Source organism: Lissotriton helveticus, chromosome 3_1 (assembly GCF_964261635.1).
Source record: "Lissotriton helveticus chromosome 3_1, aLisHel1.1, whole genome shotgun sequence".
Taxonomy (NCBI): domain Eukaryota; kingdom Metazoa; phylum Chordata; class Amphibia; order Caudata; family Salamandridae; genus Lissotriton; species Lissotriton helveticus.
The window spans coordinates 819,727,255-819,742,203 of record NC_136061.1 but is presented as its reverse complement, the minus strand read 5'-3'; the positions used below and the strand labels follow the sequence as shown (position 1 = coordinate 819,742,203).

The window sequence follows — 14,949 nt, the reverse complement described above, 5'->3', positions numbered from 1 at the left end:
TGCCCCTTAGGGTGCTTGAACTACAGGGAGAAAGCATAATGAACAAGTAGTGAAAGAGTGATCAGTCAGAGACAGTGAGAGTAATAGAGACGGAGTGAGTGAACAGGAGTGAGGAACTATGAGAACAGAGGGACTGAGAAAAGGAGTGGAAGGAGTAGAGTAAGTAAGTAATAGAGAAAGGAATGAGGGAAGTAGCAAAGGCAGGAAAATGAGGGTTAAAGAAATGAAGCAGTGGAACTAATAGAAGTTAAATGTGATAGAAATGTAACGAAAAGAGTACAAAACATTTACCTTATAATTGTCGTTAACTTAGTCACTTGTTATTTTTATACTTTCAATCTGTGAAAGAAAGAACAAAAATTTGAAAAATATTAAAACATGTATTTAAAAATTAGAAAATACAAGGGAAAAGATTGACAATCATCTAATTTTACAAAGAAATAAAGTTAGAGATAAACATGCAGAAAAAAAAGAGAAAGAAACGGTGATAGACAGTCAGAGACAAAAAGAAATTGAAATAGAGTAAATTACTAAGAGAAAAAAAAGAAGATACTTTCAGTGACAGAAAAGAAGGATAGAAGAGAAAACTAAATTGAAGTTGTGTAAGCTACTAAAAGAAAGTGAGTAAGGTAAACTATATAAGGAAAGGGTGAATAAGGAAAAGAGAGTGAGGGAGAGAGGAGACAGAGGAAGTGAAGGAAAGAGTGTCAGATACAGACTGAGTGAGGCATCTACACAATGTGATTCATAATGTTAGGAAACACAGGTAATGTAATTGAAAAACGCTCAATTTTTTTTCCTCATTCCACAATCACATCACTTGTGTTTCCTTTGCTTAGGTAGCTCATTGTGCAGATGTAGTCTAGCATATGAAAGACTACGCAGAAGGTGAGCACTGTATGCAACAACTTTGACACTTACAGAAGCCTCTGCTTCTCCATGCCCCCTACACAGTCCTAAATATATACATTTTAAACTGACGGTATCTTGTTGCAGATGAAGTGAGGCCTATCTTGCAACATGGTGCATCTTTTGCACTGCTGCTGTGTCACAAAAGTGACGCAACGGCGGCGCAAAAGAGGCGCACGGCCATCATAAAACTGCCCCTAACATTTTAAATGATTGTTTCAGGATGCCGATATGGTGTGGCCTATCCAGAGATTTGTTTGAGGTGAGGCCTACTCGGAGTTACAGATTAAATTTAGGCTTGTTGAAGAGTACAGAGGAGATAATACATGTGCAGGCCTACCAACGAAGTGAGTCATGTCCACTGCACTCTTGAACAAAGGCCAGACCTCCTCTGTCTCCCTGGACAGGCCTAAACCTCATCTGCACAATGTGATTCGTAATGTTAGGAAACACAGGTGATATAATTGAAAAACGTGCAAATATTTTTGCTCATTTAACAATCACATCACCTGTGTTTCCTCAGCTTAGGTATCTCATTGTGCAGATGTAGTCTAGCATATCCAAGAGTACGCAGAAGATGAGGACTATATGCAACAGAGCAATGTACATTACTCACAATAAAGCTTTTCTTTTTTTTAAAAAACGATTTTCTGGTCATAATTTGAAAACACAACACAGCTCCTATGTAGAAGCACACCCTGTCAGTACTTAAATTTGCCAAGCACACATGGCGGCGTATTTACAAAGACTTTGCAGCACGAGGGAAATGTCTTAAATTAAAATGGGGAAAATAACATCAAAGTGACTCAAACGCCTTGTAAATATGCCTCAAGCAGCCTATGAAACTCTAGCAGTACATATCAAGAAACCTAATTGATTTCAAAAAACGTTTTTAAACACTTCAAGTAAATCACTTATTTACCCACATTCATGGGGAAGTGACTTAAAATGCCCTAACACACATGAAATCGTATTGTTAAAGCCCTTCCACCACTTTTGCGTCAGTTTTAACATGGCTATGTAACTCAAAGAAACTAAATCTATTTGTAAAACACTTGACACAAAGCAACCTTTTAAATACACAACTTTCTTCATAAATTTATCCCTAAAGCATAATATTCTCTATCTAAATTAAATGAATCTTTTCTCACCTTAGCAAATACTTTTTGAGTTTCAAAACAGTCTCAGACACACACCAATTTTTCTTTAGCAGAGCAAAGGGTATGCACTCCAGAGGCTGCAACCATCAATGGCACAGAAATGCTGTAATTCATAACATATATCTCTCATGTCACCCAATCAAAACTCTTCCCTCACTTTTTTCAAATCAACACCCTTCCCCCCTCTGCCCTTTCTGCCTTTTTTCCATAGCAACCACCTCCTGAAAGACCTGTCATGTTTACAAGTTCACACAACAATGTTTCAATCGAACTCTGAACTCTCAGTACACCTGCGTATCCAGTGCAATCTTTCATAAAATGATTTTTTCTTGACCATTCAAATTACATCTTTCAAAGAACTCATCCATGCACCCTAACTTTCTGTTTTCAGCAATCAAAATCCACCAATCACTGCTACTGAATCATTAGCACAGAAACTCCACACTTTTTTTCATTACATACTCCTACTATTTCAACTGCCATTTCATTCCCACACTTCATCTGACTGCAGCAGAACCTCCTCTCACCATGTTTTCTGTCTGGATTGTTGGACATAGTTACATCCACTGGGCTCAAAGGTATGCTGATAACAGAAATGTACACAACCTCAATTTACAAAATCTGGAAATCAACTGGATTGGTCACAGAGGATTAAGATGTCACCAATTGATACCATTGGTGAAACCCTTTTTGCATTTGCCAAACCCTGACCTGTTAATTGTGCACTGTGGAGGAAATGACTTAGGTACTTTGACTGGGGTAGGTCTGGAAATGCTTTTAAAGGACACCTTTGAGCAATTGATGGCACTTTTTCCTCAAACTGCCTTGGTATATTCAAATATATGCCAAAGACAGAAATGGAAGTGGTCCAACCAATTTTGTCCACAAATTGAGAAATCGAGGAAGCATGTAAATAAGTCCGTTTCAGCTTACATGAGAGACCATGGAATGGGCTCCATCTACAACAATAACTTGCGTTACTACATGCAAGATATCTACAGAGCAGATGGAGTTCACTTCTCAGATGAGGGGAACAGAATTTTCATCCTGAATTTAAGACTGTGCATTGGTACCTACTTGTAGGTACCTAAATCAGCCACAGGACCCAAAAGCTCTTTTCAGAGCTACCCTACATCTGATCACTCACAATTATTATTTTACTCTAACTTTTTTCACTAATTTTCACCAAAGTACGCTCCCCGGAGCGCTACCCGGTACGCGCACCGGACGCTAACCGCGCGACAGTTTGAAAAAAAATGTGGTTTTTTTCGCACATATGGGCCTCATCAGCCACCCTCAGAAAACCTAGGGGGTCAGGATACGTCTACCGTGCCCCCTTCTACCCATTCTGAACATTATTTGCCCTCCATCTTGTATCTCAATTCTACCGAAACACAAAATGGAGGCCTCCCGTAACGCTGCCGGTTCGCATACCGGGGCGCGCACCGGGAAGCGCTCGCTTAAAAAAGGTGGGAAAGTCATTCACAGAAAAACCACTGGAGACACTTTCACCAAATATAGATTATCTCATACTACATACCAATCCCTACCATTTTCACAAATTTGATTGGAATTCCATTTAGCCATTTAGCCTGTAGACCTCTCTAAATACCCTGAGGTAAATTACTTCACAAAACACATCTGAAGTGTTGGAATTGACAACCAATTAAAATGTTACTTTCATTTTCTACTTTTTTTACCTGACATTTGATTGGTTATGTACCTGAATATATATAAAGAAAGAGAGAGAAACACAGCCATTTTGACTACTACTTCCTGAAGTACATTCCAAGAGCATTTTCACTGACAACTTAAACTTGTTTTTAAAAGGTAAGATGTTATTTTGTAAACTGAAGTATATTGTGCACTTTAAGTTAATATGGAAAACTTTTTCTGATAGTTATATACTATCCCTCTGTAATAGTTATAGATTTAGATAGACTTCTCTGTTATAGTTATGGATGGATTTAGGCTTGTCTTGTATAATTATGAATTTACTAAGGTTTCATCACATACACATTTTTATATTTCTACTACCAGTCTGATACCATACACTGCCCAAAGATAAATTCACTGTTAAATTAATCCCAACAGTGCCCTATCTCTACTGATATATATATTTTTTTATGCAAATTTCAGGCAAAATGGAAGGAGAACAAAAAGTGTCATTTGAAATTGTCCTTGAAGAGACCAATCAAGAAAACATTGAACCAAATGACATTGAATTCATGGATGAATCACAGGACCATGAACTACTACAATGTGTACAATCTGTAGATTTCCTCCTTCAAAATGAGGACATTTCAGACACTCAAATGTTGCAAGTTATGTTCACTGAAAATGACGACATTTCGGACAGTCAAATGTTAGACGTTCTATTAAATTTTGAAAAACAATCACAAAAATAAAAAAAAACAACAAAACGAACAATCAATAAACATACAATATTTGAAAAGCCTATCATTCTTTTTTCCTCATAGTACGCTCCCCGGACCGCTTTCCGGTGCGCGTACCGGGCGCTCCCCACGCAAACAAAACAATTTTTTTTTTTTTTTTGCCCCGCGGGGCCCTTTTAAAGCCTCCACATCAAACCTAGGGGGTCAGGATGATCTACTATGCCCCCTTATGGTCATTTCCCCCTTTGTTTTGGCCTCCTCTTGTCTCTCGATCCTACCGAGAGACAAGATGGCGGCCGCTCCGGACTGTTTAGAATGTTGACAGACACCGGAGAGCCAATCAGCTTCGCTTCGCGAAGTTCCGTTACGCGTCAGGTACGCGCACCGGGGCGCTAACCGGGGCGCGCTTACAGATATATATATTTTTTTGAACGTTAATTTATCAAAATCCACTGGAGCACATATATTGAGACCTAGTAAAGGCACATCGGGCAAACAATATCTACAATTTTGCCAAGTTTCATGTAAATCCATTCAGCCGTTCGAGCTAAAAGTGAGTCCAACCGCCCTATGGAAAAATGAATGGGAAAAACGTGTTTTGGGACCCCCCTTTTTTCTTGGCCCCCCCCCTTGATGAAACCCCCCCAAATTTTCAGGGGCTGCTCAGAAACAAAATGTGCCATTTTCCTGAAAATTTCAGCCAATTCCGTCCACAAACGCCAAAGTTATTAGACATAGAATTTTCAAAACTCCCATAGAGAAAAAATCCTAACTATATATACCTACTGGCGACCGCCAGTAGGTAATATATATATGTATATATATATATATATATATATATATATATATATATATATATATATATATATATATATATATCTTCAAGGTGCATAGATGGGATGTTAGGAATAGTAAATCTATACATACCTGTTTGCACTTACCTGTTATGTCTTGTTTGGCTTGCATTATCTTTTGTGCCCATATGTTCTCCGACCCCCTGGCCCTTCCTCCTCCTCTCCTCCTGCTATCTGACCCCCTGGCTCTCCCTCCTCCCAGCATGTTGTTCCCCTCTCCTGTGTGATGGCCTGTGTCCTTGGGATTGTCCATTCCAAAGACCCTGCCATTCGTAAAATCTCAATATATTTTGAGAGAACAGAGGCCATCTTGAGCACAGTCTTTTAAGTACTGTGCATCAGTTGTAGCCAGCTTGGCTTTGAGATTCTCTGATAGAGCATCTCATGTGAGGCTCAGGGATCCTGCAACTTTGATCCTGTAACTCAGCACCCCACAAACCTTACCTGAATCTAGAATCCAGTGAATCCCGACACCTCTTCGGTTCATGCACAGCTTCTCTTTGCCTTGGGACTCTGAAAGACAAGGAGAAAGACAATCAACATTGTTATCTGAATGATAAGGAGAACTACCATGCAAGTGGCACTTGCTACAGAAGACAGCAAAAGGAAAAAAAAGTGTGAATAAATCAAAGAACAATTTGATGAGAGACATTTGCTAATTTAGAACAATGTAGTGAGAGACATTTGCTGGTCTTCAAACCATTTTGTTGAGTGACTTGATAATTTATAAAACTTTTTGAGAAAGACATTTTCAATTGGTGTGATACTTAGACAACAAGAACTCAGAACCTAAGGCTTTCTCAAAAGGTACATCCAGAGTCATTGGGATAAGGCCTAGTTGGGAATAATATAGACACTCTTGCCTTTTTCTAACGAATCTTCTATTTCTGAGGGTAATCCAACCTTGGCAAATAGAGTCTTAATCCAGGAGGTCTCTTCCCGAAGAAGCAGAGAAAGGAAGCATACACTCCAAGTCACACCCAGAGTTTTCCAATAGAGATAATAGTGAAGTAACTTAGTTCTGGGAAGGGAAGGAGTGGGCACATTCTTAGTGCTCAACTGTTGATAACCTCTCCTGTGCACTGTGAGTTCCATAGGGAACTTAACCAAGAAGACAGGATCAGACCTTGACATTCCTCAGACCTCCAGTTAACTTTAGGCAAAACATTCTTTCGTCCCAACCCCCTTTCCATTGGAGACTATTTCCAGCATGCAGTTTCCTTGTTCTGTGAGTTGATTGATTGGGGAGACCAGAGGCCTTATCTTCACCTCCCCAAACTCCCTGGGATTTTCAGGATATTGGAACCGGCTCTTGCCATTAGCTACTCGATATTCTGGCCCACTGTATTTTTGAGACAATATTTTTGTCACAGAATATTTTTCTCCTCAATATTATTTCATACAGCCTTCTAGAGAAGTTCTTCTTCACCCTCCTGTACCCATCTTGCCACTTCTTTTTCTCAGCAATGACGCTAAACATCCTGTGATTCTGGGCAAATCATTAATCTCTCTGTGCCTACAAAAAATGAATGTGTCCTTGTGTAACGCAACTGGTGCTCATGTAAAGCGCTCTGCTTAGAGTCAAGTTTGCGCTATATACAACTACGAGAAAAAAATACGGTCTTAAAATTATTAGCTGAGCTGATGCACATAACCACTGTTCTAAAAAGTAATGGTATGTATCACTGAACAGTGGTAGACACAACAATCTCCATGGATGTAAGATACAGTACCTGCGACCTGATTGACTCTATTTGAAGAAACTGTGAGTTGATGTATGAGCGAAATGCAGACAGCCATTGCACCCATTCCTTGAGGTGTCCACATGATCAATGCAACCCTATTTAGTTCCTCCTACAAATACGTATCCCAAGAATTGGCATTTTTTGAATCACTTGATTGATCTTGCCCAAGGCGAAAAATGCGCTGGTGCTTGTATTTATTTCATTGCTCCTCTGTAATGTGCTATAGAGAATGTGAAGAAGATACCTTGACATGAGAGGGAGCAAAGCAGGTCCAAGGCAGAGAGAAATGGGCTAATTCTGTAACAGGAAGTTGTAGGAGTAATGGCACAGGGCTTCTGTGACTTAGGGCCTGATTATCATGTAGGAGGAAAGCCATCCGACCGCTTGTCGGACGCTTTCCGCCCGACATCATAGGTTTCCGACCGACTGTCGTATTAAGATACTGGTGGTTGGAGGGAAACCCGCGGGGGAATTCCGCTCTGCTTCTGACGGGCTCAAGGAGCCAGTTAAAGCATTGAAAAGACAGATAATCCCCAAATGGCAGCTGTGCCTGCTCAAGCACTACCGTCGGGATGATGAAGTCCCTTTCCCACAGCCTTTCTATGTCGGTCTTTCGGACATGGAAAGGCTGTCAGAAAGTGACTTTGGGGACCACTAGCAGGGTACCCTTCCCCCTGGCTCTCCACTATGGGATCTCAGGAGTACTACTTCCCTGTACCATATGGCAGACACCACATGGTGCCTGACATACAGTGTAGGGATATTTTCAAAGTGTATATTTTTTATAAAGGCTGGTGCTGCAACCCGCAGCACAAGCCTCAATAGAAAATATACGCTTTCCGTCGGGCGTGAAGGCGGTTGCATCATAATTGTGGATGCTGGACTGCCGACTCCTTGTCTGGCAGTCTGTTTCCGCTATGATGTCAGTCGGACGCTCGACAGACCGACATCGTAATTAGGGCCTAAGTCTCACTGCATCTTTCCAAGAAGAGAGACAGTTCACCCACCCCAGTGGCTCTCTTTTGTTTGTGAATGCTGAGGAGATTGAGGTCTAGAGAGTGCTACAGTGAGATCGAGATTGGGATGCTCTGAACAACGTTTTTAGGTCTTGCCTGCCAACAGTGCAAGCGCCGTTGTTGCGAGACATATTGTTTACTATAAGGGGCTTAAAGCCTGCCTATTGTTTACCATTCATTGTCTTCATTGTCACTCTTATTTGCTGCCTCCTAATTGACCAGCCCCTGTTGATTCCACTTCCTGTTCTTTCGTTTAGAGCATAGACCAAGTACTGATTGATTTACTTCGATTAGTGTATTTAAGCTGTGCATCCACTGCTCGCTGTAATTCAGGTGCTATTTTCTTCATTCTTCCCTTCCATGTTGCTTCCCCCAACCTGTTGTCCTTGTTGGCTCTTGCCCTCCTACTCCCACCCTTGTCTTTATTGCTTCTTTCCATGTCTGTGTTGCTTCTTACTCTGCCACCCCCCACCTTTGTCCGTATTGTTTCTTTCCTCCCACCCTCCCATTGCCCATGTTGCTTTTTCCTTCCCACTCTCCTGTTGTTTGTGTTGACGCCCCACTTGCTATAAGAATAAAAAGTGCAATGAAGCAGCTAGTGCTGGCAGCATTTTACTTTACTGTTAGCCATGCTGCACAGCCACGCTGCTGTACAACATGGCCAAACAAGCATTTGCAATGCAATCGGTCTTGCCTTGGGACCTTATATGTATTTAGCTATGCAGCACATTAGTATGGGTGTTAGAAATCTACTGTTCTTCAAATGGAGGGAAAGTAAGCACCAAACTGTGTGACATGCCACGTATGGGAACACATGGAGAGAAATATTGCCTTTCAGCAGGAAATGATATAGTCCAAAGCTCTGTTTTTAATATAAAATCAAGGCCTTCGGTGGTGATATCACTGAAAATACAAGATTTGAAAAAATATTATAGTCTACGGGTGCTTGGGTAAGACAATTTTTATGGACTGGAATCTTGAGAAGGCTACAGTGATTCTGATATTTTACTGACATCTACTGGTCGTTTTCCATCAAGAAAGTTAAATAGAGGCAGTTTCCAGAAAAATGTAAAAAAGAAAGTCCATAAGCAGAAAGCAATTCTGGTATTTTACTGACCTCTACTGGATGTTTTCTATCAAGACAGTTAAATAGAGGCAGTTGAACAGAAAAAAGTCCCTAAGCAGAAGCAGACAAGTCCTAGGGCTGATCTCCAGAGCCCACAAAGTACATACACATTTAAGTATATAATACATATATACTAAAGTATATACGGGAGGTCTGGAATGCTCGACCTAAAAACATTGGGCAAGACCTATTGGTATTGCCAATGCTTGTTAGAAGGTCAGGTGACTACTCTTACTATGAAGGCCAGGGCAAAATGTTTGTTATGCCAGTATAATCTCATGTAGTTTCCAAATGTTCATGTTATGCTTGATAGGCCTAATGCCCCAAATTACACCATGTCACGTAGTTTACTGTTCAGTCGGCAAAAAATCATATTGCGGGAGCATTTCAATAACATGACCAGAGCAAAGTTTGCTGTTTGCTTCATGAGTAATGTAACATTTTTTTTAGTGCAATATGTGCGCTCATGCCCAAAATGAACTAGAGGATGCATGTTGCGCCAAACAAATGGTATTAATTGCCGGGTTCGCATTTCACATAATTTTCCAGACATTTAGCGTAATTATGCAAAAGGAAATTATGCTAATGTTGCACAGCCCTAGTTCTCACATCTATAATTAATTGTACCATCACAGCCATGTTTTCTCATACACGGCTGGAGGACAGCAGTCACTTGGTGTGCCCCTGCAGATGACAGAGCCATGCTAGTGGGGCGTGTGTTGTAGTCAGCGGTGACAAGCATTTGTGAGTGTTTGAATGCTGCAGTTGTGTATTTGTGTGAGGTCAGTTACTACAGCATATGTTGTACTCTGGAAAGGATGTTCGGGAAAAACAGTCCAAAGGGAGAACTGGTGTGTTTTTGTGGAGCCTGAGTGAGTGGGAAATGTTCTACACTCGAGAGGTGTTGTACAATTGTGTGACCCACAGCTTTAAATATGAGTGTTGAGATATGATACGGGTGACCAGAGCATGGCCTGTGTTTGGGGAGTTATACGCTCGCATGATTGCCTGGATACAGCGCAGTTATATGTCAGCCTATAGCTAAAATGACAGCTGACCTACATATTATCTCCTAAATATAGTTTATAAAAATATGTTCACAGACAATATTTATTCCACAAGATTTTGGTGCCGCGTCTCCTGCACATATGTCGACAGAGTATGCTTTACTTTGATTGTGTTGAACATGCGAAAGTAGCCGAAAGCTACATGCATGTGTATTTATGCAATGTTTGCAGGTGACACTTATGCTGAATTCATGGAATGTGCATGTGTGAGTGTTTCAATCGCCATTCAGTCAATAGGGTGAACTGGTATGTGGGATTGTTTATGGATGTGCTTTGATTTTATATGATTCAGTCTTTATTGCCATTTGTATAGTACTTTCCATCACCCTTTGGATGCCGAAAGCACTGAAAAAATAGACGAGTAAGCAGCTGCTCTATTTGTTATACATCATTGGTGGAGTGGTGCTTTTCAGAATCGAGGCTAGAATCGTGAAGTTGTACATGAGAGATGTGCTCAGAATTGTTGCAGAGAACTTCTAGCTGTGCTAAATCACAGTGTGTACTGGAGGGATGTGCAAGCAGTAGAGTCACCCACCTTTAGCCACAGACAACTAAAGGTTTTCACTTTGTGAAACCAAAGACACAAATAAAAGATATGCATGTTTAAAAAAATCAACTATATATTTTACAGAAACTAAAACCCGGAACATTTGATCAAAAACTTAAAGCAACAGCAAATAAGAGAACAATAACTAGATGGCAGGTGCTTTTCAAATTGAATGCAATTCTGGACTGACTCTGTAAGCACCTGTTTTTATAATAGTAACTTGGTTTTGTATAACACTTGGAGTCTCTTCTTGAAGGATTTTTGGTGAAATAAATGATGATCTTGTTGTTTGTATGTTATTTTGATGAAAATCAAACGTGGAAAAAAAATCTGGCATACTTGTTAAACTATTGTTTATTAATAATTCTTTTAGAATACCTTTCACAAAGTTGACGAAGCCAACCTACCGAAAGCCATTTTTGAAGAAAGTTCTGTGTCTTCACGTTTGATTTTCTTTAGTGATTTTTAAGGAAGGGGACAACCTATAACCTCCGGCTCTTTTTTCGAAAACCCTCTTTCCTTTTTTCATGCCCCTTGTGATACTTCCCCTCCCACTTTACTTCAGTATTTCTACTCCCGTTTTCAGTTCACTCCTGTTGTGTTACAAACCCCTTACTCCCGATTAACTCACCTTTTTACATACCTCCTACTCCTCTTTCCACTTACTCTTTTAATTTCTCTTACTCCCCCTCCAGCTTTATTCATTTTATAACGAGGACCTTAATCCCATTCTTGTTTTACTCCATTTTAAAACTCAAGGTTTCCCCTACAGCTCTTTGTTGTAACCCTTTACTCCCACTTTTCCTTGTTTCCTTTTCAAACCCCTTAATCCTCTTCCATTTTTACTCTCATAGTTTAACAAACTTCGTTCTCCCACTCCTGCTATGCTCCTTTTGTCAAACCCCCCTCAGCCCATTTTTAGGTCTCGCCTGTCAATGTGCATGCGCATTGAGCAGAGCGAGACTATGGGGGCTTAAACAGAGCTTACCTACACTGGCGATTCACTGGCGATTTGATGAAGTGCATGTGCACTTTTAACTCAATGCGCAAGCGCAATTAGTTAAAATGCGCGTGCACAGCATCAAATCGCCAGCTTAGTGCCGCCAGCAGCTCTTCCCGCTCCGCCCCCTGCTGCATCAAAGGCTTGGCGCTCTGCCTCAGCCCAGCCATTCTCCTCCCCTAATTACCCCCTGCTGCATCAAAGGCTTTTTCACGGCCGGACGGCCGTGCTTCCAGTTTCACGGCTGGCCGGCCGTGTCTCCTTTTCTTTTTTTTCTTTTTTTTTTTTAATCCGCTGCATGTTGATAATAACGATATCTGCTTGCTTTGCTTTATAACACTTCTTATCATAGTTTTGCCGTTTCTAAGTTCTATCAATCACAGGCTTTATAACACTTTGTAGAAATCCACGGGAAGCGAGGTTGTTTACTAGAATGGCTTTATTCAGGTTAGAAATGCAGGAACAAGCAGTTGGTCATGTCATGGTCTAAGCCAGAGTGAGTCACAAGAAGAACGCACTCTGTGAGCACAACAGCATTCCATGAATCCATGGTAATGGAACATAGGGGATAAATACATGTAAGGAGCTTATAAATAACAAGGGGAAACAATCAGAATACTACATCACCTCCTTTTCTTAAAAGAACAAAGTTACAATAAAAATAGACAAGGTTATAATAAAATGAAATGAAACAAAAGAAAACTTATAAAAATAGATAAAAATAGAAAAATTACTCTCTAAACCTCAATGGTTTATTAACCACACGTGAACTTTTTCTGACACTGAAATGTGTGACAGGAGCTTTTGAGGATAAGGAACTAGTGGAATTGTTAGGAACCTCAGAGGCTTCGGAGACAACAGTCGAGTTGCCAACCACTTTGGCAATTCTGTTGAGATTCCACCAAAAACCACCCTCAACTTGTACAGCATTTCCTACAATCTTAACAACTTTCACAGGAGGCCCAAACTTACTTTCCCCTTTGCTAACATGAATAGATTTTCTAATCCTCACACGGTCTCCAACTTCTAAGATACTTTCCTTAGCACCCCTTCTAATGTCAAAATTTTCTTTTTGTTTCGATTGGGCCTGTGAAACATTACTCTTAACTATGGACATGAGACTTGAAACATCAGAACTAGACTTCATCCACTTGGACATCCATCCTGGACAAAATGAAGAGTTAGGTTTACGACCCCTCATCAACTCAAATGGTGAGACCTTAGTGGAGGAGTGAGGTGTGGTCCTATAAAACCAAATCATGCTCTTCAAAGCTTTGTTGACTTCAACATTGCTGGTTCTGGCCCACTTCACACAGTCACCAATAACTCGGTTCATCCTCTCAACAAGACCATTCCCTTGAGGATGATAGAGTGAACTCTTAATGTGTTTAACACCCGAATTGGACAAAAACTCATCAAACTCACAACTTACAAATTGTTTCCCATTATCGGAAACTAGTACTTCAGGAAGACTTTCTCTAGTCCAAACCTCACACAAAAATTCAATCACACTTTTAGAATCAGCATCTTTAGTCAATTTATATTCTGGCCACTTGGAAGCGTAATCAACTAAAACTAAAATGAACTTGGAGGTCCCACTCAATACAGCATAAGGTCCCATAATGTCGATGCCTAGTTTAGCCCAGGGACGATCAGGGCATTCAACAGGCATAAGAGGAGGTACCCAAGTCTTAAGACTCTTGTCAGAAGATTTGCAAATACAACAGTCCGCGACAAACAAATTAATCTCTGAGTCCATCGCAGGCCACCAGAACACTTCACGAATCCTGCGTTTAGTAAGTGAACAACCCAAATGACCTTCATGAGCTTTCTTAATGATGTCATTTATAAACGCAGAAGGAGGAATGATCTTATCATTGCAAAGTAAAATGCCATCTTCAATGGAGATCTCATGACCAACCTTAGAATAGGGCTGAAGGGAGAAAGACAGGACCTTCTCACGCGGCCAACCCAACTTAACAAAGTGGCAAACATCCTGCAGGATACTATCTTGTTCGAAGGCCTTTCTCCACTCTGCCTCAGAACAAACTTTTAATTCAGGAATATCTACACATGCAACAAAGCAATCATCACAGTCTTCCTCAATAAGACTAGAAAAAGAAATGTCAACATTATCGTCACACACAGGAGGAGTAAATCGAGACAAAAAATCTGCTCTCCCATTTTTCCCACCAGCAATGTACTCAACATCAAAATGAAATTGCAAAAGTCTAGTTACCATCCTCAAAATTCTAGGAGTGCAACATTTAGTGATACCACCACCCAAGATGCTAACCAATGGTTTGTGGTCAGTTTGGAGCAAGAAACGTCTTCCCCATATGAATGGTTTAAACTTCTCAATGGCCCATGTGCATGCTAATAGCTCCTTTTCTATTACTGAATATTGAGCCTCAGTAGACCTTAAAACTCTGGATGCAAAACTAATGGTTCTTTCAACACCACCCTCACGTTGTGTCAAAACAGCGCCGAGACCAACACAACTTGCATCAACAGTCAAACAGCACGGTAGAGTCGGATCAAACGGCTTAAGAACAGAATTAGACGTCAGAGATTGTTTCACTATTTCAAAAGCTTTTACACATTCCTCACACCAAACAAACTTGACCCCCTTTTTCAACAGGTTACTAATTGGACGTACAATGGTCGCATAGTGAGGAATAAATCTGGAGTAATATTCACAAATACCTAGAAGGGATTTAACTCCAGTCTTATCTGTCGGGATGGGAGCATTAGAAATGGCATCTAAGAGTCCAGGTCTAGGCTTAATACCATCTTGTGTCAAAATGTGTCCTAAATACTCAACTTCTGTACATAAAAATTTGCATTTCTCCAATTTCAAGACTATACCATAATCTTGAAACAAATTAAGAACATTGTCAAGAACAGAGTCATGAGAAGGAACATCCTTCTCAAAAATCATGACATCCTCTTGGAAGACAGTGACCCCCTTTACTTTTTCCAAAATGTTACTCATGACTCTCTGAAAAACCGACGCAGCCGAAGCTAGCCCAAAAGGCATACGTCGATACTGAAAAGTGCCTAAGGGGACAAGGCGCTGGAGGTTGCCAGGGCGTGGGAGGCCTTGGTGGTGGCGCTCCAGCAGCCGGA

The 14,949-nt window shown here is 40.6% G+C and overlaps 1 protein-coding gene across 1 annotated transcript in view; it reads right to left on the bottom strand.

Annotated features, from left to right (window-relative positions):
• The window catches only part of LOC144824753 (receptor-interacting serine/threonine-protein kinase 4-like), a 278,300-nt gene that overhangs the window by 91,211 nt on the left and 172,140 nt on the right, over window positions 1-14,949 (bottom strand). The window contains exon 3 of the mRNA XM_078683766.1: window positions 5,764-5,832. Within this exon, the coding sequence (XP_078539892.1) occupies window positions 5,803-5,832 (30 nt within the window). The 3' untranslated portion in view covers window positions 5,764-5,802. The remainder of the gene's footprint in view (window positions 1-5,763; window positions 5,833-14,949) is intronic.